Source organism: Spea bombifrons, chromosome 10, assembly GCF_027358695.1.
Source record: "Spea bombifrons isolate aSpeBom1 chromosome 10, aSpeBom1.2.pri, whole genome shotgun sequence".
In the NCBI taxonomy this organism is placed as follows: domain Eukaryota; kingdom Metazoa; phylum Chordata; class Amphibia; order Anura; family Pelobatidae; genus Spea; species Spea bombifrons.
The window spans coordinates 37,878,419-37,902,017 of record NC_071096.1 but is presented as its reverse complement, the minus strand read 5'-3'; the positions used below and the strand labels follow the sequence as shown (position 1 = coordinate 37,902,017).

The 23,599-nt window shown below is 42.1% G+C and overlaps 1 protein-coding gene across 2 annotated transcripts in view; it reads left to right on the top strand.

The window, feature by feature from the left end:
- ZNF536 (zinc finger protein 536) overlaps positions 1 to 23,599 on the top strand; it is a 111,718-nt gene that overhangs the window by 47,966 nt on the left and 40,153 nt on the right. The window contains exons 3-5 of one of the 2 annotated variants that reach the window (XM_053448467.1): positions 4,851 to 5,000; positions 7,891 to 9,465; positions 12,632 to 13,168. In XM_053448467.1, coding sequence (XP_053304442.1) covers positions 4,851 to 5,000; positions 7,891 to 9,465; positions 12,632 to 12,669 — 1,763 coding nt within the window. In that variant the 3' untranslated portion in view covers positions 12,670 to 13,168. Of the gene's footprint in view, positions 1 to 4,850; positions 5,001 to 7,890; positions 9,466 to 12,631; positions 13,169 to 23,599 lie in introns of those variants that run through there. The other variant, XM_053448466.1, reaches the window with a different exon arrangement.

The window sequence follows — 23,599 nt, the reverse complement described above, 5'->3', positions numbered from 1 at the left end:
TAAAACCTCCTTGCTCTAACCACAAGAGGCCCCCAATCTAGTAAAGCGCTGGATTTTCTAGAATATGATATTCTTTATTGTCCCCAAAGGCAAACAACTGAATTCCCCCCAAATTAGGAAATTACAAAATCTACAATTTCTTTATTTATTAATTGTTTTAAAATATTTTAGAATTCTAAATGCAAATAACGGTGGCCGGTGCTTTCCGTGTAGCGAGTGCACGTTGCGGGTGTAATTATTTGAAGAGTATTTTGTTAGTATGTTAATGCTTTACGTTTAATATGACACCTCTTGCTCTCCGCTTTGAATAAGATTGAAATCGATACAGCACAAATAGCAGAAGTAATTGCCGATCATGTATTTGGGTCCCAGACACTTTTCTAAAAGAGTATGTATTATGTATGATGTGACCTTCAAATGTCATGAAAGCGCCGTGCAATAAACTGTCAATATTTGTGGTTATAAAGGTGTAGATGACTTTTACAATAATTGGTACGGCTATATTAAAAGCCGGGATCACTCGGCTGGTTAAAGCGGAGGCTCTTTGGGGACTCTTCCTCAGATCAATGGCGTTACAGGGTGTCTCGGTGAAGCCCACCGCCGTCCAGGGGATCGCGACCCGGTCTGAGACGAGGAGGCATCCGAGTGATCCGCGCACCGCGCTGGCGTTTAAATAGTTAACCTCCCACAGTCCTGGTGTATCGACCCGAAGGCGTTCGGAATCTCCTGAACCCCATGCCCCCATCATCACAGGCAGGACTTTGATTGACAGCTCGCTGACCCCTGGACTAGAAGATGACCTGCCCCGGGTGGGCAGAATCAATAAGCTCACACTAGTTTGGGGAAGCAACCTGCCCTTTAACTCTTTCCGCAGCAGCCGCGTTTCGGGGGGTATTTTCATTATCGTTACATTATTAACGATGAACAGTGAGGCTTCTGGAAAAGTGTTGGGACGTGGCCCTCGAGGGCCTCTTAGACAGGCAAGGTTTAAGGGCAGCATGAAGCTCGTTGCTCAGGGATCTCTACTTTCTAAAACTGTCTAGCCAGTGGCCCTCAAGGGCCCAGTCAAACACCACCGCTGTGAATGCATCTTTAATTCGAGTAATCAGAGCTGGTTCAACACTCTCAGCCATCATTACACGATTAATTCACATCTCATTCTGTGGGGGCCGCAGTTATTCTCGTCACTTTGGTCAGACTTTGTCCATTAAGTACCTTAACTCTTTTACCCCGGGGGGGTATTTGCCACGCGCTTGAGCTTGGTGGCGTGGAAGCATGTAGTCTTCCTGCGGGTTCCAGCACATTAATCTTTCCTCAATGGACATGTCTCACACCAGGCGGGCACCGGCCCTTTAACTTAATCCGTGGCCCTCTCCGGTACACCAGTAACCCTATTAGTGGGCATTAGGGGGATTGCGCTCCCACCTGGTCAGAGTCATTCTCGTTGCCCCACGCGCTTTTGGCAGAGTCATTTATAATCTCTGGCAGGGAGACTCGGCTTCTTCTGCCCTTAAAACAGACTCCCTATTAAACAAACACATTGCCCACCTCCAAGGACTCCCGCTTTGCTTCATATAGTTACTGTAAGATTCAGATCCATTATTTTCAAAACAGACTGCGTTTAACGTAATTATTACAGCAAATTGCATACAGCTCTTTAACCCCTGCAAGACTGCTCCGGAAAGCAGAAAACCCCGATCAGAATATTTCTACGAGCGACAAAGTTATACAGAAATGAACACATTTCCCGTTTGGCTGCCAGGCCGATGCTGTATGATGTCACCGTGATGCAATCACTTCACATATGTTTAAAGTGAAAATAAGGCAGTTTTATTCCAGATCCATTGAAAATGTCCCTCCTTATAAAGCCGCTTTAACGCATTGGCATTCTCTGTCTCTCTCGCTGGCGACGTGCGAAGAAACAAATCCCCAAATAAGACGTAAACGTTCCCGTTCGTGCCTCGCAGAAGGAGCCCATTCGTGCCGCACACCCTGGAACCCTCATATTACCTTCAAATAAAAGCCCAAACCGCTAAATAATGTCCTGACGGGATCGAAAGCGCCATAACTACCCCGTATTCTCCGCAGGCGACGGCCCTCGGCCCTCCGACGGGTTATTTGAGCCATTTTTATGAATACGCTTGGGCAGGTTGTGTCCGGAAAGCCTGCATGTGACGGGGTATTTAAGCCCGGCTTATTTTTTGTGTAATTTGCCATTTCCAGCGCCCCGTCCCCCACATCATTCAGTAACTCTTTCCAAACGGGGAGCGGACGGGAGGTTTATGAAGTAAGACGATTACGCCGTATATTATTTTTACGTTCCTGCCAGGGCGTTCAGTCCTCAGCCTCGGACTCTCTCTCTAAAACAATGTATTGTGTTTCGCACCAATTACTTGATGTCCCCATCTTGCTAATCTTTAAAAAGTGCACAAAAACCGCTATTCTCTGAGCCTCGGCTGGAGACGCCGTCAGCAAAACGCCGAATGACACAAAAAGAGAAAGAATTCCGAGACTTTGTATGCACCCTTTATTTCCAGCGCAGGAAAGTGCAGGTTAAAGGATAAAGAGGGGATTAGGATTTTCTATATCCCCTTAAGTGGCGATTTCCTCTCTCTCTCTATTACATGCACCTTATTATTGTCAATGGGGACTTGGACCAGCTTTAACCCCTTCAGTGCCGGAAGGGTGAATTGGCAAGGAGCGGGTATAAGCGCGCCATAAAGAAGACTCCAGAAACCCCTGCATCTGAATGCTTCATTAATACTTGCTCTTTTTTTTTTTTTTTTGGTACAGCAATTACAAACTGTCTGCATTTTCTGCGAGAAGATAATGAACCATATTGAAATAAATTCAATACCTGAAATTAATCATTGACTTTCCCAGAATAATAACCGAAGCAATTTGTTGTTATAGATCCGCCGTGGCTAAAATTATGAGCGTGTCTCGCGCGCCGTCTGATGTTTTGTTGCGCTTTGTACCCTGGGCATTCTGGGAAAGGGGGTGACGGGATAATAGGATCAGCAGGGAGCGTGATGGTGACGGGACACGCAGTGCACGTGATGTCGGAACGTCCGAAATAACTTTCTGGTACCTTTTCTTGTTGGGAAGAACAAACCCCATTTCCCAGTAACAGAAGCTATAGGGTTCTATAGGGATTACTGACCAACCTCGCAGATAGTTTACTTATTCTTTATTGTTTCATATTGTTTCGTGCATAGACCCCGTGTAAATGTGCCGCGCGCAGCTAGGGCCAGGAACGTGAAGAAGAAAGCCATGCAGGGCCCTTTGTGTTCTAGATACCCGGTTCCTTTATTCACAGGCATCAGAAGAAACAGCGCTCTTTAAGAGGCTTATAGTGGCGACTATCTGGAAGCCGGCATCTTCTGGCCACACGGCTCCATGTGGGGCTCCAGCCTTTGTTGGTTTACGAGAAGCTCGATCGGTCTGTTTTTAGCAAATAATATGCATATTTATATGGATAAAACGGTACAAGGATGAAGATCACAGTTTAATCACCTTTTATTATACCGCTTTATGTGCCTGTTAACAAGTCAGTGTATTTTAACCCCCCCCAGGCAGGTAGACATCTGTAATATTCAGCCGTCTATCCCGCTAAGAGTTGTCATCTCTTCTAAAGAGTTTATTTGGCCCTTAAAAGTTAAGATGACGCCAATGTAACGTTTCGAGGGTCTCTACAATGATTTAGAGTCATGATAGATGTGGATATAGCTCCCTGTTTAGTGGGTTTCTCCGGCAAGAAGAGCTGACACATTTTGTGTAACACAAAGTTCATTGAGTAACTTTAACCCCACGTTAAGTGTTCTTGATACATCCCAGAAATTCCCAGGGGCCATGGCTGCCGGCTTGGGAGGGCTGTAAAGAGAGTGGGTATGGAGTGTGAGTGCAGGGTATGCCAGTCGATGAGTGAGAACATCTATCTCTATAGTTAGTATCCATCACACGCCATCCCTGTGCCCCCAATGCGGATCATGTAGTCACCCTGGGGTGTGACTACCTGGAAACGGATCTTGCCCTGGGGCATCGGGACCATCAGAGACCACGTGTGCCATCCATGAGCGGGGCTCGTGCTGTCTGTACGAGAATCTCTTTAAATTTCTATCTGTGTCAATATTGATAAGAATAAAATCCCTCGCCGCTGCGCGTCTGGAAGGATCCGAGGGATAACACATATTAGGGTTTAAGCCTTCAGCAGCTATTAATGATCAATGAAGTTCTTAGAACTGGTGTTTGCGTTCACAGCTATTTATTGTCTGATTTTCTCTTCTCCACCTTTATGGGGTAGAGAGGGGTATGTTCCCCTGCGCTCCTCTCCAGAAGGCATTCTGCTCCATTTATTATTCTTATATATAATAAAACCAGATGCTCACTTGTGTAAAATACAAAAGTGAATGTACATCCCGCTGATTGAAGCAAAGTAATCGCTCTTTACCGTGAACAGTGGGTCTGTGTCTGCGCAGCCATGTGACCCAAACCAAAATGGCAGAAGAGCTTACAGAGAGGCGTTCATTGATTTCCTCTCCGTAAAAGAAAACGAACGATACATTCGTCAGCTCGGCATTCTACCTGTTACAATTGCTAACTTTTGGGTAAGTCGTATGTAGAGAAGAAGAATAACAGGCATCTGTTCCCACAGCTGGCTTTTTCCTTGTATAACTCGGTTCACTATTAAGATACCATATGCTGCTTAAAATAATGATTGAAAGGATGAAATGATTCCCAGGAATCACAGGAATTGACAGCCTAGCGATAGAGCGAAGGGGTGAAGGAGGCAGGCTGGCTTTCCATGGCTGTTTGACGCGGCGATAGAAATGAATGTCTCTGTGTTGCAGATATGGGGGAAGACAACGGCCGATGTCTGGGAGGACAGCAGCAAATGCTGAGAGACAGAAACATCGCCTTGGCCATGAAGGACTGTCCGTACTGCGGGAAAACCTTTCGGACCTCACATCATTTGAAGGTGCATTTGAGGATACACACAGGTAAGGAGTAAACACGCGCAGGACATGCTCTAAGAGGCGGCAGAGGCTTTGATATTTACAATATTCTGTGAAATGTCACGAGGCGGGTAGCGCTGGCCTTGCGCGGCTCCCACGCGCATCCTACACGCGTCCGTCCGGTGACTTGTCACAGCGCTGCGCGTCTCCAACAGAGGGGGTCGGAGAAACGTTATCCAAACAGATTCACAAATGTAAATATCGTGGGAATTTCCCGCCCCTGACTCGCTCACTTGAACTGAGGTGACCGGAAGATGGTTTGGGGATTCGGTTTCATTCTTTAACTTTTAAGTTACCCCGAAAAGTTTGTTGAGCTGCAAAGTCGTAAAACCGCCGAACATTTCCATTTACCCAGAATCCCAAAGAATGTTTAGTTTCATTGATTGGAGATCAATATTGCGGAGAGTTTGATAAAAGCCGTGCAAAGTTATTTAGGGATAAGACTTTCCTTGCGATCGTAATCCCTTTCCAAACGCGTAACTATTTAATTACACGCTATATAGATAGTACCGCACCAGAACCCGACAATCTATGGCTTTCACCTAAAGATTCTGTTTTACCGTTACCTCTGATTCTAACTTGGAGCAGTTATAGTTCCTTTTGCGTTTTCCTCGTTTTTTCTCCCCCAAAAAACACTTTTATCACTCTGTCCTCGCCGTTGCGCCGCTCGTGATATCTGCCTTAATGACGTCCCAAACTTTTTGTTGGAAATAATTGATTGAATTTAAATTTCTCTAAAAGTTTAAGAGGTAATGTTACGGTATAAATTTCCCACCAAACACTAAGTAGGGAAATATCCATTAGTGAAATTAAGTACAGTTTCTAGGTAGCTAACAATGTGAAGTATACAGCAGGGCATGGCTAATGAACACTGCAGTGGGTGATATTTCATTATACAAATTAATGCTCACATTTTAATGGGAAAGTCACATAATGAATCTCGTCTTCAGTGACAGCAATTAGAGACACAGATTGTCCCCTTCTGGACAAGGCTCTGTTTAGCAATAAGCAGCTGTGGAAAGATCTCTGGGCTTACGACGTATATATGCTTTGGGGGAATTAGTATACAATTTATATTAATGTACTGAAACTTCAGCGGGGAGGCAGCCGGCGTGTTTCTCTTCCCGGGTTACTTAAAGTAAAGACATTTGCAAAGTCTAAATAAATATCGAAGGCCGTAGATTTCAATCCCAGCAAATTTCCATTTAGAGGAACTTCAGGCAAATGAAGAACGGGCATGCGAGAGGCGCGGGGGAGCCCCGGGGTCCCGAGTCTTGTTCCTTTCCACTTCTGGAGGGTTAAGGGTTACAAAGTAACATTATCACAGTTGAGGATGCACCGTTTGCCTCCCTAGACCTGGTCAGAACCCAAAGATGGGGCCGATTTTGGGACACGGGGCAGAAAGGGATCTAAAATACATTTTGGGCCAGAACATTTGAACCTTCTTGAAAGTTTTTGTAATGCTGGACCCTTAAATAGGGGGAATATATTGCCCCCATAAGAGCCTGTCTTCTCGTCTCAGCATATCTTACGGCTCATATGGTATACCTCGCTTTACTTTGTTTGTTTTAAGGCATTGGTTCTTGATTATGTATTGACTTCTTCGTAACATATTCGTAAAATAATCAGACGTTTGCAAAGTATCAGCGCTGGCTTCTTGATAATGTCAACTTATTTAAAAAATGGAATCATTTGGACTCCCATTAAAAACTTGGAAAGATAAATGATCGCTGCCCTGAGCGGATAAATGAAAGTTTGGGTTTGTTGTGTTAGTTTTCAGTTAGTTTCCCTTATGTGCGATATATTCACACAATGGGCTGCGTCTGCGCAGGTCATTTATCGACAAGAGTGCCGCCTCTCGCGGGGATTATTCGCACGGTGCCCGTTATTATCATTTTCTTCACCATCCCAAAGAATATTTTCATAAAACGATGCGACTCCTGTCCAGGGTTTCCGGGCTGCTTATAAAGCGATGTTTGTTTTTTAGAAAAATGACCATTATTGGCACTTTTTTACTGATTGTGTTTGCAGAGCCAGGGAAACCGTCTGCGTCGACTTAAATCACCGGAAAAAACGCAAAAACAGATAATTACTGCACAAAAATAAGGGGATCTCACCCCGTTTTGCATTTCTTCATTAGGGCTTACGCTAATCGTTTTTTGAATATGTTCAATTCATCCTATATGTTTTTATGCTCGGCTAAAGTAACGTAACGGCATTAATATTTCAGAGAATCTTCATTTATAGATCTTTATTTAGAAACAATGCAGCAGGTCTGCAGATCTCTGAATCCTTCTGGAATAGTGCCCTGCAAATAATGATAAATTACTTGTGCTGTATGCCATTTGCTAATTATATCCATGATTTACTGCAGAGCACGACTTAAATCATTCATTTCACTCTTGCGTAACAGTGCCATAAAATTTTTAGGCTTAAAAATGGTTTCCATGTGTATAATTTAAGCAAATTTCCCAGCTATTGTGTCCTCGGAATATCGAAGCCCACAATTTCATTCATGGCCTTTTTTTTTTTCCGACCGATTCTCTTAATAATTACTGACAGCGAAACTGTTATTTTACATTTCTGTAATCAGAGATGTTATTTTTATATAATTCACTCGAAACAAGGTATCCGGCTTTGACTAAGAGCCGTTTTCGGATTGTCAGGAGACAATCAGTACGCGGATACTTCTCATTTCGTAACAGAATGTAACCTGAGGTATTCAACTGATAGTTAATGAATTTTAAATGGCAGATACATGGTAGGTAGCTGGAATAATATGCTTAATATTATACTCAATCTAAGAATAGCATTGCACAAGCTAATTGTTATCTATCTTCTCTTTCTTTGTCGTTCTTTTTTTTCTAATTTAAAGGCGAGAAGCCGTACAAATGTCCGCATTGTGATTATGCTGGCACGCAGTCCGCATCACTGAAATATCACTTGGAACGCCACCACAGGGAGAGGCAAAACGGTTCTGGCCCGCTCTCCGGGCACCCTCCGAGCCAGGAACACAAAGATGAATCTTCCGGTAAAAACTCTCTCTTCATGAGACCTGACATACTGAGGGGAGCCTTTAAAGGCTTGCCTGGGATTGATTTTAGAAGTGGCGCGGTCTCCCAGCAGTGGCCATCTGGGATGCTGAGTTCCGGAGATCGTCAGGGTCAGTCGAGCGGCATCAGCTCTGAACCTTCTTCAGAAGCGCTAAAGAAGGCAGAAGGTTCTTCTAAAGGCCCAAACTTTTCCGAATTCGGTAGAGCGTATCAAAACATCGTCGGGAACGGCGCGAACTTCCAGGGCTCGTTACAAGCGTTCATGGACAGCTTCGTTTTAAGCTCCTTAAAGAAAGAGAGAGAAATTAAGGAGAAAGCCTTACTGGACTCACTTCCTATAAAAACCCTTCGGTCAGACAGCTGTGAAGAGAAAGGAGAAGGCAAAACGCCTCAGAGGAAAATGGAGAAATCTCAGTACGAGCCACTGGACTTGTCTGTGAGGACCGATGCACCGTCTCTTCCCGGTTCTTCGGTCACAGTTCAAGATAATATCGCCTGGCATGGCTGTTTGTTTTGTTCTTTCACCACCTCCTCCATGGAGCTCATGGCTCTACATCTGCAGACCAACCATCTTGGGAAAGCCAAACGCAAAGATGGGGTCCATGGAACAACAGCCCAGATGAAAGATCAATTAAGGGAATCTTTGTCGGCTGCAAATAAAGCGGCCGCATCCTCCTCTTCTGTACACTGCGCTAAAGAAATGATGTCATCCAAAAGTCCATTGCAGTCTTCTGATAAAATCCCACTGCAGGCAAACAATAAAGAAACTGCCCCAGAACAGAAAAGCACTTCTTGGTCCAGCCACCTGGATCCTTCATTTAATAATTTTTCCACAGACTTCTACAAACAGTTTGGAGTCTACCCCGGGGTAGGGGGTACAAACACACACAATTCCTGCTCCAGCATGGACATTGACTTAAAGTCTCAGCCTGAAGATGGACCCCATCTTCTGCAGTGTGATTCCGTAAATACAGACGCTACCGATGATCTCTCGGATGAGTCCTCTTCTGAAGACATGGAAACATGCAGAGAAGAAGACAACGAAGAAGATATAGAAACAGAACCAGAAAGTATGAATATACCAGTTGACCTGAACAAAGATTGCAGCGATATAGACGACGCTATACCTAACCCAGCTTCGGTTAAACCCACAGATGATATCCTTCCTCCATCGTCACAAATCATGGATAAGACGTGGCATTCAAACCTTCCCTTGTCTCACGAATCCCCGCAAAGTTCTCTGAAACTTGATCAAGCTCCAGGTCACGAGGTCATGGAGAAGCAAGTGAACATGCTCTCCGTCCTGAGAGCCTACAGCTCCGATGGCATGGCAGCTTTTAACGGTCTTGGAAGTAACTCGGCAAGCAGTGGATGTATGAAGAGGCCAGAGCTATGTGGTGAGTTAGCATTTAACTAAGGGGTGTTTATCAATGTACACAACGCCGCGGGGTAATCATTATACATTCACAGATATTCATTCCCCACTCACGGCGCATGACAGTCAGATGTAGAGATTTGCACGACACCAAGTCCAACGCGATTTTGTCATTTCACAAGAATACGTGGAGACACGATGGCCCAGGGAGATACTGATAACATTTTAACTCGATTATCTGCGTCAGCTAATTCTCTCCTAACTCCCTCTATTGACACCAATCAGAATCACTTACTGATGAGAGCAGATGTTACATTGATACATTGACTCCTAATGCATTGACAAATACATCTGCCAAGTGGCGCGTCCATAAGAAAGCAGCCTGGCTCTGTGCGTTTCTTGATAAATGGACCCCGCAGAATACATTCTTCTTTTGTATGGGTTTTATCTACACATACGACATTCTGCCATCTCTTTTTGACCTGGAGAGACGCACTGAGGTTTAGCTGTGATTTAATCGCTTAGCGGCGGGTCGTGAATCACCCCAACTTTAACACACGCTCAGCACTTATTAGAAAACAATACAAAGGTAGTAATATTGTACGTTAAAAATATATTGGCTTATTCTGATTAGTCTTTTGACCTAGATATCTCAACAGGCCTCTTCCAAGTCATGGCATAGTATTTTGGGGTAATAAGAGTAATATTAGTTAATTCTTTTCAGAGTTTTGAATTTAAGGTAAATGTATTTATTTTATTGCGAGATGACGAATGAATGGGCAGAACGTTAATGTCACCCCCGGTGCCTACCCTCATCTAGCTATAGTTCCTCCTGTAACATCTGTCACCCACATTATTGTTTATGGCGTCACAAACAACAGAGCAAAATACATTATATTTTTCTAGGGGGGGCAATTTTTATTTTAAACACGAAAATGTTTATTAGCAATATTCCTGATATTACTTTCTGATCACAATAATATAAATAAGTTAGTAAACACAGACCTTTATAACATTAAAATATACTTCTTCCACAAAACTAAGTCAATAGGTGACTCTGAAAGCTAAAGACAAGCAGCTACAAAGTTATATTCATTTGTATCTTTTTATCCCCCACCATACTTGTAGGCTTTGTGAGATATACTGTAAATAATAATAATAATAATAATAATTGATTTAAGAATGAATACTAAATGTTTACTTAATAATATACTACAGATTTGGTTTGCTATACCACTTTAACATAATTTATTTATTTTGCTCTTATACACAAATATAAATGAACAACGTACCGGTTCTAGTTAATGAATTAGGGACCGGTTTGGCCCAGTTTCTGCCATGGATGGTAATGTGCTGGGATCTGAAACATACCGCTGTAGATAAACTAGTAGTGCTGTAACACTGCCCATATAGGCATCTTTCCTGCTTAATATGTGTGATTGTGGGCAATATTTGTGGCTGTGGCTTAATAATAATAATATTAATAACAATAATGCTGGTTTAATAATAATTGGCCAATGTCTGCTCCGAGTAGTGTATAGTGAATATGTGAGCCTATTTATATGCTCTATAATATCCCTAACCTCTCGCAGTTCTTCACCATTTTTCGTGTCCTTTCGCCATCGGCTCGCTCTTCCTTTCCTCCATTCCCTGCTCCAGTGTATGTAACCCCTTCTTTTTATTCTGTCCCGTTTCCTTGCTCATCGGCTTCTTCCATTGCACATTTCTCCTGCTGCCTGGCCACCTCATCCATGCACACTTTTGTGAAAGTTATGAATGGTTTAGGACAGCTGTTATTACAAATTATATCAACTCTGCACTTACAATAAGGCTCCACTAAAGCCAAAACAAAGATGCACAGCTTCACTCCACTAAGTACGTACCCTAGACATGGAGGTGAGTGAGGATCCAGAGTGACTCTCTGCAAACTAAGGATGCTGTGAGGCCCATCTTCTCTCTTGTTCCATGGCACCTTTGGTCGAGATACATCTCCACCACCCTACCCAGACCTAAACGATAGTTTCCGTTCTTTGATTGCGTTATGATAATTAAAGAAAAAAACAACATTTCCAGCCTTATTAGTGGAGTTCAGCACTTATACAGCAATACCACAAGCCAGCAGAGTGAGTGAGCAGCCATAATAACAGCATATACCGGCACGCAGCGCCTCAAAGACGCCATCACCTTTGAATGCATTCAGGATGCCCCCTGCAGGGGGGTGGCTGGGGTAAATACACCACAGATTATAGCTCTCAACCTTTATGTTGGCACATGTGCATTATTTAAAGTGGTTCCATCCCCTGTCAAATAAGACACATGGCCGCTTTAATCACAGTGCCAACCGTGATAAACCCTGGCATTTATATGTAATACAGGCTCATCATAGATCTTATGACATAGACTGTGTGATGGGGAATCCTATAATTTCCAATAATCATTATCCTAGGCTACGGCATGATGTGCTTTGGGTTATTATAATACAACATAAAAGGACACTTTTTGTTTTTTCATATTCTGACAGAAGCATTTTTTATAAAAAAGTATTTGTGTTGAATTTGCAAATGTAGCAAAAACCATCATGATGTAGCTTTAGCTTCTTAAACCCTGCGACAGCAGCACAACAACGTTTCAGATAGTATTATGACATCATGAGGGTGGGTTACATATTCCGATTACATATTCCAGTCGTTGATCTGTAGATTGTTACCAGAGCAAAGGACAAATTTAATATAATACAGAGCACCATACAGGTATGATCGTATATCTGCTCTAACATAGTAACAGTCAAGGGATATCAAATCACACACGACAGAATAAAGGTGAATGAGCCCTGCATATAATATCATCATTAAACTGGATGACATAAGCCGGCAAGTCCCAAATCTATCCTTAACGAAGAATGGACGACTCTCACTTGCCACTGATATGAAGACAATAGCAGGATATGTTTGGCAGCAAGGTTTACAAACCTCTCACATGCTTCATCCTGTTCTTCACCCCACCGCTGACCATCCGTGCAGCTTAGCATGTCTTCCCCGGCAGACAGAATCTGTGTCAGTGCAGCGTGTGCTGATGTCTACCACAGGGCTATGTCACTTCAACAAAATGTTCTTTTTTAAAAAAAAAATATATTTTTTAAACATTTTACAACATAATTATTTTTTTGTGATTATATTTTCTTTTCACAGACGACCTGGACGGCCATGTGGACCACGTTGGCTCCTAGTTTTGCTAATCTGTGTGTTGGACTTTGGGATTGGCTTGTTTCTTTGATGTACCTCCGTCTCCTATTGGTCTGTGGCAGAGGTACATCGACGATGTTCTTCTTCTTAGAGACTTAATATTAGAATCATTTGAAAAATGGTCTTTCTTAGGCCTAAAAACATAGACAGTATTCAATTTTTAACATAGTGAAAATGGGATCTTCATACCCATGTATTAAAATATAATGATTATTTAAACCCTACTAACTTGAATCTCTTAAGATTGTTTACCAACATTCCTTATAGTCAGGGTCTGCACAGAAGACCTGCTTAAATCGCGGGTTTGGGAGTAAGCGTAGATTTCTTTTACTGTTGGAAAAGGCTGTTAACAGAATACGTTAGAACCCCACGTCAGTATTTCTGAGACATTAAAAAAAGGAATACAATGGGGGGGGATTCCGTTAATAATATACTGATTGTTATTTCACTATGCAATAAAGTGCACAGCTGGAATAAAACAAATGGGTCTTTTCATAAACCACGACTGGCTGACTGGTTATATAGAGTAGACAGCGGGTAAGGCACCTATTTTATCATGTATTTAGACATTATTACTTAGTTACATAGTTACAATAGTTCAGAATCCCCGATAGTATTAATAAATGCCATTTCTGTTGTGACGATCCTATAGCTGCTTCTAAAAATCCTTGCAAATTTGGACTGATTTATCAGAAGAGGAAAAAAAGAAAAGCGGTGGTGCTCGTTATTCGCCACCAAAATTCACTGACGAGTAGATACAGGAACAACTGTTATTCCTTTCAGGGAATGTATAGTAGAAGGGTCCACGTGGTGTTGTAGCTGACTGTGCACTTATAATCTAATTATACGACATCAAAATGTAACCGGGGCCAGAGTTTTACTAAACGTTAAATAAAAGTATCGAGTTCCTTGCACTTCCTGCTAATATTAGACCTTTGATTTGCTTAAATAGGTCTCAGGTTCACTTCATGGGAACAGATAACAAACCCCAGTTATAGAGACAGGGCAAACCAGTATTAAGTGTCTCCTGGCTACTGAGTTTTCCGAAGGTCCGAAGAGTTCCTTTTCATATTCTACCTTTTTGAAATGAATGTGTCGCTATTTGTATATTTTGATGTATTTGTATTTTATTGTACATTATTGTTGCATTATCAGAACAATTGTTGGCGCCACGTGTAGCCACACTAGGAGCGTATTTATAGTCGGGAAGGGGCTTTCGTGGGTTCCTGAGGAAGTGCATTAACATAAAAACGCATCGAGACTGAGATTGTGTCTTATCAGCGATGTCTCCCTACGTGTGATGATCTGCACAGACAAGCAGCAGGGAGCATGTGGACCGCGCCAGGCCTGGGAGAGTTGGCCATATCCTTGGGGTCAAAGACTTCGCTATTATTGTCTTCATATCGGTGGCAAATGAGATCTGTCCATTCTTCCAGAAGGATACACATTGGAACTTTTGGCTTCTGCATGCTCGCAAGCCAGTCTGTGCTTCTTTCGTCCCGATGGGCTAGCATAACTGTACATTTTAATGTGTAAGCTACTACTCGTGTATGTGTGTGTTTTTATTGTTTAAAGTGATTTGATATCCACATGGAGTGTTCATTTCCTTATTTATCTGCTCCTCTTTCGGACAGACTTGCAGGTTCTCGATCTTCTTCCCCCATATCCAAATGAAGTTGCCTGGTGTCAAAGGGGAACCTATCATGATAATAGTATTTTTTTCTTTCACATGTGCCTTTATATTTTTGTAGTCTGATAGAAAAAAAATGTTGTATTGAAAAAAAAAAAAGTATTATGTTGTTTCTGCCTCCAGTTCCTCTGAAATGAACGTTTTTCTTGTTTTCGGGGAGTCCCGTTTTATGTGTTCACGGAATGTATGTTTTTGTCACGTTCTGAAGACTCCTCAGACTTTATCCCATAGTCCATTACAGACCTCCGATGGTTTTTTTAAACACTCTGATGGACGGTCCTTAGGGGTCTGTTGAGTCAGATATCAAGACGAGAACATTTAGTCAATTGATAGACTAGGATTCTATCTTGTGACCACATGACATGAAACACGCAAACGGTAACACGCCAAAACTATTAAGCCTGGGTTTAAAAGGTACTGAGAATTGTACAAAATATATCAGCAATTTTATTCTGTGTTTCCCTCGTCCTTAAAGAAGTACTGATTCTGTCTAATACTGTCTCATTCTGTGATTCTCTCATCGTTTCTCTAATTGGATTGGTACTCTTTGGTGTTGGCCATTTCCCTGCATTTCCTGTTTTGGGGATTCATAATTAAAGTTATTACCACTTGCATCTTGTATGTGTCATCAGTCGGGCCCAATAATCATATCGCTACTCATTTATTTCAGAAAAGGTACTATTCATGCCATTTTTTTAACACTTAGTTGCCGTTAGTTAAGGTCACCTGAGCTCAGAAAGAATGACCTTGAACTGGAAATAACCTTAGAAGTTCTATCGGTATTTCGGTATTTCTGGACGTTTTGGGCGCTGTGTTTGCTGCCGAGTCTCTTTCCTCAGAAGTTAAACTTTTACTGTGTTGTTAACTGCTGTTCTAACCCACGACCACTAATAAAACCTCAGGTAACACGTGCTAACACATAAATTACTTGATTGGAGGGAATTCATGTAAAAGAAGAAACATTGTTTTGTCGTAGTAGACGGCAGGTGTCTTTCAGCTCTCCACGAGTACAAAGCCCCTTTTGTGTTGCTCTCCCTGCCCCTTCCCAGCAGTTACAGGAACGTTGGTTCAGTAGCTTGAAGCTGAGCACCAGTTAACATTGTGAAGAATGAGGCACGAAATGGAACTGACGTTAAATGATCCATCCGAATTCCGATACAAAACATTTCACACCCCTTTCCATATATACATATCTGTCTGTCTGTCTATCTATCTATCTATCTATCCATCCATCCATCCATCCATCCATCTATCTATGTCTTTTAACGTCTTTTGTTCTTTTTATCCCAGGATCACATGTTCTCACACACCGCTTCTCCATCGTTTCACTTGCTGGCATGTTGCCCTCTTGTCCCTCGACATCGCATTCCATGTCTTTGATGTAGAGTTTGAGTTATTCCCTTTTTTCTGGTCATACTTTTCCACCTCTGTGTCCTAAATGTCTCTCCTCCATATCACCTTCTTCTGTTCAATCTCATTCTTTGTGATTTGGTGTCGCGTCCAGCTGTGCTCAAAGCGCTGGGACTCTTTTCCACGTTGGTCTCAGATCAGTCAACACCTTTGTTCTTTTTACTAATCATGGGCATTGGCTCTCTAATTCCCCCCACTCTCACCATCAATTATTTTCTATGCTTATTTCATATTCATATTGCCCCAGAACATGCAGAGAACATCCATGGGGTAGAAGTGAGCGTGTCCATGGACTAACCATGCTGGCAGAATCCCTGTGCAAACCCTAACGCCAAAATCTTACCCCTCCTTGGACGTTGACAGCTTTGTGTCAGAGGAGTCACTATATATATATATATATATATATATATATATATATATATATAGGCAGCTCTGTACGTCACTGTAGGTAAAGATACAGGACTTTGAGTAGCTCATTGGTGAAACAGCCCTGCCTCTTGCCTGTTGACCCACAATACCAGTAGGGTCCACAAAATATTTGGTAAGCCCTTGAAGTCTCCGTGCCCGGCATTTGTCTAAGGGGACAGCATCACGGGTGACCACTTAAATGTGACAAAGGAGGCAGAATGTGTTCCAGCCTCGGTGGGTGGGATTTTTAAAGGTCAATAACATGTTTGCGGGTACTTGTGCATTTCATTCCCTCGCTGCCAAAGGTTTTCTGTTAAAACTGTTTAAATTGCAAACCGGTAATAATAAAAGGATCATATGTGTTTCCCCATGAACAAGTTCTTTAAGGCTATTATAATAATTAAGAGCATATGGTGCCTGCCCTAGACGGAGAAACCGCAGATGTACGGATTATGTGCTATAGGAGGTTTTGGCCTTTTTAAAAACAAAGAGGTTTAAAGAAGCAAAATGTAATTTTATGAACTGGGGGTAGGATTTTGTTTATAGAATCATTAACATAATAATCAAAAGGGAACCCTTACCACCACATGAAGAATTAAATAAGTGACACATAGTAATGTAGTATTTATAGAGGAAATATGGGAACGTTCTTCGTTCTATGAAGACCTCTGAATTTTTTATGATGTTTTCTTGCATAGGATAAGAGGATTATATTTATTTAATAATGAATTATATTAAAATTTGATTGATGTAGTGTAAGAATGACATTTCACTGTAAGAAAGAAATTAAGTAATAGGCTTCACAATGTAAATTTATAGATAGATAACAGATAGATAGATAGATAGGTAGATAGATAGATAGACAGACTGACAGATAGATAGATAGATAGATAGATAGATAACAGATAGATAGATAGATAGATAACAAATAGATAGATAGATAGATAGATAACAGATAGATAGATAGATAGATAGATAGGTATCCTGCCCGTTTTATGTGCTAAACTAAGAATTCATGTTTCCTTATTGTTTTATTCTAGTACGCAGTGCTTGTATATGATATGAGTAGTAGATGAATACGCGTTACATGTCAGAATTCTGGCCAGCCTTTACAAGATGGAATTAGTTACAAAGTCTCCTAAACAGTTTTCAAAAAGCGCTAACCATTCCACTTTGTGTCACCTGCAATTGGAAAATGAAACAAATGGATTTGTGATAAGGTAGGCTGAAGTTTTAGTTTTGTACCAAATTTTTGTCTTTGGCACGTTCCCAGTGAAAAAAGCATAGCTGTCAACCCAGGGAGCACCTTAAAAGTGCCTAGGGCCATTGGCGGTGGGCCCTCCACACTTTGAGAATCACACTAAATTAAATGTTCGTATTTTAACTAAACACAGAACATATTCACTCGGGGGTTGGCTGGGTAGGAACTTCGTGATTCCCATCCATAAGTCTGTTGTGATGTACACCACGGATTCCTATCGGATTCTACACATTATGTTCTCAGAATCATGGAAAACCTCGGATCCTCCTGTTATGATGGTTTATGGATACTTGATACTGTGGATACTCAATAGTGGCTCCAATATGCCGACCACCAGGTACCCCACCTTATAATTACCCTAAAAGATTTTGGACTATTGATAAGTTTTTGGCAATAAAGACATGATTAATCTATTCTTTAGTAGACCTTATAATCTCAGAAGAGACGGCAAATTGTTGTAGAGTGGGCCATAATTCTACTTATACATGTTTCGATACTTTTCTGTCAATTTAACTCTGAAATACTGCACATGTTGCTCTTTCCGTTTCATTTCTTAATTATTTTTATTGGGCCAAACTCCTAGCCGTTTAGCAGGATATTTAGCACTTGAGGCTCACTGCCATAGATGAATAGCCCAGAGAACTCTTTGAAACATTCGCACATTCTGCTTCATTTTTTTAATGAGATAGGGCGACTTGTAACCATTAATATCTGCATTTAGTTATAAATTGTGCATTTCTACCCCTGTCCGGTACATACTTCATTGACATTTGTTCATGGCGTATCTGGTAGGTTCGTGAGCAGTGAAACTGCACGTTAAACTGTGAAACCCAGGAAAAATTTCATTTCATGTAATTTCATTATAAAGATACATAACTGCCCACAATAACCCCCACGCTGGAGCCTCCAGATGAGCTCTGTTCCACAATACAGGGAGCCTCTGAAAACACTCCATGTCGCACTATGGAGAACCTCTGGAATCGCTCCATGTCACACCATGGGGAGCCTCTGAAAACACTCCATGTCACACCATGGGGAGCCTCTGAAAACACTCCATGTCACACCATGGGGAGCCTCTGGAATTGCTCCATGTCACACTGTGGGAGCCTCTGGAATCGCTCCAGGTCACACCGTGAGAGCCTCTGGAATCGCTCCAGGTCACACCGTGGGAGCCTCTGAAAGGCTCTGGTTCTTCACTACACTATTTGGGTGTGCGGTATCTCACACATCTACTGATGGCAGAACTTGTGCGACAAAAGGCAGAACACGATTCCGTACTAGTATGTAGGGTAATGGCTACTTAATGTCGCCTTCAAACACTAACGGAGTGCAAGCACGTACTATTTAGAGCAGGCTTATCTGGTAAAACCCTTGATTTCTCTGCCTAGCATAGGGCTGCTCTTTGGCACAAATATGTTTCAGGCTGATGTGAAAGGAATAATTGAGCTCGATATAAAATGTACCAGTTACCACCTTGTGGGAATCTCTTAATTATCAGATGGAAGGGGGCAAAAGGATCAGCACTATGTCTATTTTAATGAAATAGAAGCAGTTATCCAGCTGAATGAACTAAAATACATTGGATGTGAATTTAATGAGATATGGAATGTTAAGGATCTGTTCAGCTCATTCATTCGCAACAGGTTAATAGCACAACAGGAATCGCTCCTATACATCTACACCGTGTCTCTGTCATACACACACGATAATTACTAAGCTTCTTTTAACCAGTAACTGGTTATCAGCGGGTTGTAGCCCCAAAGAAAGTGAAGAGCTACCTGTTGGCCTCTCCTGTTGTATGTATCGTTCTTCCATCATGGCTGACAAGGGAATCACTGCCTGCCGTGACATTAAGCAGTCTCAAGTCTCCCTGTCCGCTTTCCTTATTCACCTTTGGGCAGTAATATCTAATAAGATATTGGCTGGACCCATTGTACACACCCAGCTTCCATACCCCGACAAATGATGGCACGGTGTGTATACGCTGTTTGCGGGGTCCACTAGCAATCACTGTTTTATGATGTGCCATATCAGTCCAAACTATATATATATATTGGAACATGAAGTAAAAATCCCATTATTATACAGTCTTAAAACCATCCTGGTCACCTTTACCGCTATCCTTCTCGTCTAAAGGGGATTTCAGCAGATGAGGATAAAGTTGGTTTCCAATATATATGACCTACAGATTAGTAGCGCAAGTGACCTGCGGTTTGGTGTTCTGTCTAATTGTGTTAATGAAGTCTCATTTTGTACATGATAAGTACAGCAAGTTCACCCAATGAACGGCAATCCAGCAGGGAAACAGTGATAGAAGCCAGGATCGGCCGAAGGGACGCTTGCCACGTTTCTCCGCCACGTCTTGTGAAGCTGGCAGCGAGAGCGCTGCCTCGTCCCCGTGGTATATTTCCCTGTAATTGGACACGTGCAAATGCTTTACTTGTTGAACATGACATAGTATAATTGCAAACAAAGAAAGGAGATGGCAAATTGCAGGGTACAAATCCAGCCGTTATCTGTGCATCTCGAGCCACGTTGCGTACTCTGCTTTAATTTTAGACAGTAAATTCCTATTAGCGCCGGCACCCCCCAACAATTCCCGCTTACTCCCAGCTGAAAAGTCCTGTTGCCCAATTGTATCGCTGGTATTTTCCTCTTTCTCCGTTGCTCATTAGAAAAATGTTAAAAATCCATTTTCATCTGATTAATAATAAAGCTGATCACATGGAACCTAATTTTCATTCACTGCTGCCCCTGTCTGTGGAGTCATATACAAAGTGACCTTTGAATCACCACTGGGGCTATAAAGCACAATAAGCACCATTGTCCTGTCAAAAATTGAAGATGTTTTACATCATTACAAAATTTAATGTTCCATCTTTTCAAATGCACTACTTTTCAAAGGCCACATTCCAATTGAAGCTCATTAAAGTCAGACTCAAGTTTCCTGCTGTGTGGATGAGGCCGGGTTTCTCATGCATTGGAAGTAATATGAATCACTCTTTTAAAACAGATATGGTTACATATTAGTTTTGAAAGGTACAGTAACTGCTGAGCCTTCGCTGTCCGCAACAGTGAGGCCTTTGTACTTAACAAATCTAATAACTGCCTCCTGATCCGTCCACTTTATCCACACTGTATCCTATTTACTTATGAATAAATCAACTTTGCTAAATATAATTGTTGTTCCCGAGTTCAAGGGTTGAACCGTGGGCTCGAAATAGCGAGATCCGAATCTGAAAAACGCCAAAAAAAACGGCTTCAATTTTAAAGAGCTAGAATTGAGACGTTCCCCCGGCTCGGCGCACAATGTGCCTTTTGTGCTCCTTCTTGACGTTAGTGTGTGGTTACATTACGGGGTATCTTAACATATCCCTTTACCTACAAACAGTCATTTTTACACGGCACGCCGTTTATAGTGCGCTTCGTATACCTGAGCTCATTATTAATGCTGTTTGTACATATTGGAACGCATAAACGCAATTAATATATACAGTCAATATATATATATTTAGCCGGCCAAGCGGCGGTGTCAAAGTTTAACCATTAATGATCTATCCTGTACAAATATATCCCCCCTGCATATAGTATATAGGATATGAAGTTGGATCATTTTGATCATGTTCTTCAGTATAATGAAACTTTTCTTTATGAAGGGCTGGCCCTAGTAAGTTTGTCGCAAGAGAACGACGAGGTCCTAAAAGCTTATGAAACGTAATATCTTTTTTCTGGGGTACCCAATAAAAGGTACCGTATTTCATATTTTACGCAGAAACTCGTTCACTTTTAAAATCTATACGTTGTGATTTTTAAGTAGCTTTTTAGGTACAATGGTTGACAGAACCTGCCCCCCCCCACTCACCAGCCACTGTTATGCTACCAATTATCTGGAAATGAAATAATGGAGTTGTTAGATTTTTGCAATAAAAGGTCCTGGAATCCCCTTCCAATGTTTGTTCCAGCCGTGTATTTGCGTTTGCCTCGTAAAGGGTGAGGGAAGCGTTCCGTGTCTTGTTGGTCTCCCACTGAGGAGAAAGAGCCTCTTATATATCAAATCCTAATTATGTAAAAAGAAATCTGTACTTTTTACTCAGTGGGAAAACAAATACTTCTGTTAGGCATATGCTCGTTTTGACAGATTCCTAGCTGATAATTTTCACAGATCACCCCAGACTGCGGTGTTTTTGGGGGATTTTACTTAGTAAAGTAGGATCTGTCCTTGGTTCGGTCCTTCGGGGGGGGGCGGTTGATTGTTGGCTTTTGGGAGCTGAAGGACACCTGGATCCGGGACCTGTTCGTTCTGCGTGGTGGAGGGGTGTCCGGCTTATACGTTACCCCATGGTTTAGGACACGGATCGCATTAGGGAAAAGCAGAGCCGGTAGGACTGCTAGGACTTCTACACGTGAGACGTTGGGAGGGTAGCGAGACTCAGAGTTAAGTATTTGTGCCAATGCTTGTACAGATCTGCCTTGACAATGAGAACCATCCACATACAGCTACAGGGTGCCCATCGATGACAGGTGCGTTATAATCATTGTAACGACGTTCCTCCTGGACATGGACCAGAAAACACAGCTCTTAAAGTCTATCGATGTAAGTGCAGCGCTCACTTCTCCTTTAAAGCCATAAGAAATACAATCTGTGTGCGGATTCTAAGCAGAATTCTCCCTTACTAGTGGAGAACTCCTTAGTGACGTTAATAAATAAAGATTCAATTCACTAAGCATTATCACCTAAATGTCAGCTCTGTCACCGCCTCACACCCAGCAAATACATAGGAACATATCCATAAATTCTCCGAGACGGGAAATGAGGCAATTGCGGTTTTTGTAGGAACTCTTCCTCGGCGTCCGGCGGGATGGTAAATACATGTAACTCGTTCGTCGCTTTATCCCGAGCCTGGAGAAGGACGCGTATGTAGATCCTATGCAGAATATGCTATCCCATACATTAAGCGTATAGGAGATGGCATTTCTGGGGGGAACACCTCTAGGGAAGGACTAAAGTCCAGGGCTGAGTCAGACATCTTTGGCTCTCCCTGCAATTTGATTGGATGACGTGCTCGTCCAATCCTAAAACACGGCGCAGGCAGGAAGGAACTCTCAGAAGTTTCGTGGTTCCAGGCCATCCTAAAACAGCTTGTGCTTCTGACGGATATACGGCCCTCCCTATTAAACAAACGGACAGCACTGATTCGCAAGATCGCTTAATGTATAGCCAGATCCTTAACTAGTCCCCAAGCTGTTTAACCCATCGTGTCCCTGGTAAACGGTACATTTATGAGCTTTGGGAATATCTGACATTCGGCAAATTAAAATAAGTTACTCTCGGCTAAGGTTGGCGGAACGGACATTTAAACCCCCCGCCCAAGAGTCATTTATTTTGGGGATTCTTTATGGTGAAGGATTAAACATGGAGCGATGTATGAAGGTTTGAAATGTGCACGCGTGTGCTGTCATGCTCATTATATAAGCCCGAAGTATCACGGAGCTGCTGTAGTTTTTGCGAAAGCATCTGAATATTTATGCATATTTAAATTAAAGCACTATTGTCTTGGAGAAAAAAAAAACCGATACGTGTTCTGACACTTAAAAAAGAAAACAAAGATGTCCTTGAATCTGATAACCTTTATTTAAACATGACAGTATGAAGTGTTATTGTTCCGAGACGGCTTTGTGTTCCAGATTTACACAATGGGAATTTTAAAAAAGAGCTTTTGTAGGTGTTTTCCTGGTTTTACTTTGTTTGTTTCCTTCTGTCACATTTGCCTTTGTGTTTGATACAAAATAATGAAACTTTGAAACAATTTGCGACTAGCGTTCTTCTTCCATTTAATCTCGATTAGAGCTGCGAGGCCGGTGTTACGTTGGGACACGCCAGCGCACGTTCCCATTTAGCAAAACACTTACAGCCCTCAATGTTTCTGTAACCTCGGGATGAAAGGACTTGTAGTGGAAAGACCTCTTGAGGATCCGCAGGCCGTCACTAGTAGATTTAGCGGGAATGGGGTAGAATTGCCATGTTCTGATCTCTGAAACCGCTCGGACGTTTGGACTCGGCTCGGTTTTAATGACATTTCTATTTAAAAACCCTTCTGTCAGCCCGCTCCTTCATGTTTGCTATCAGTCCTCATCTGTTTAATAA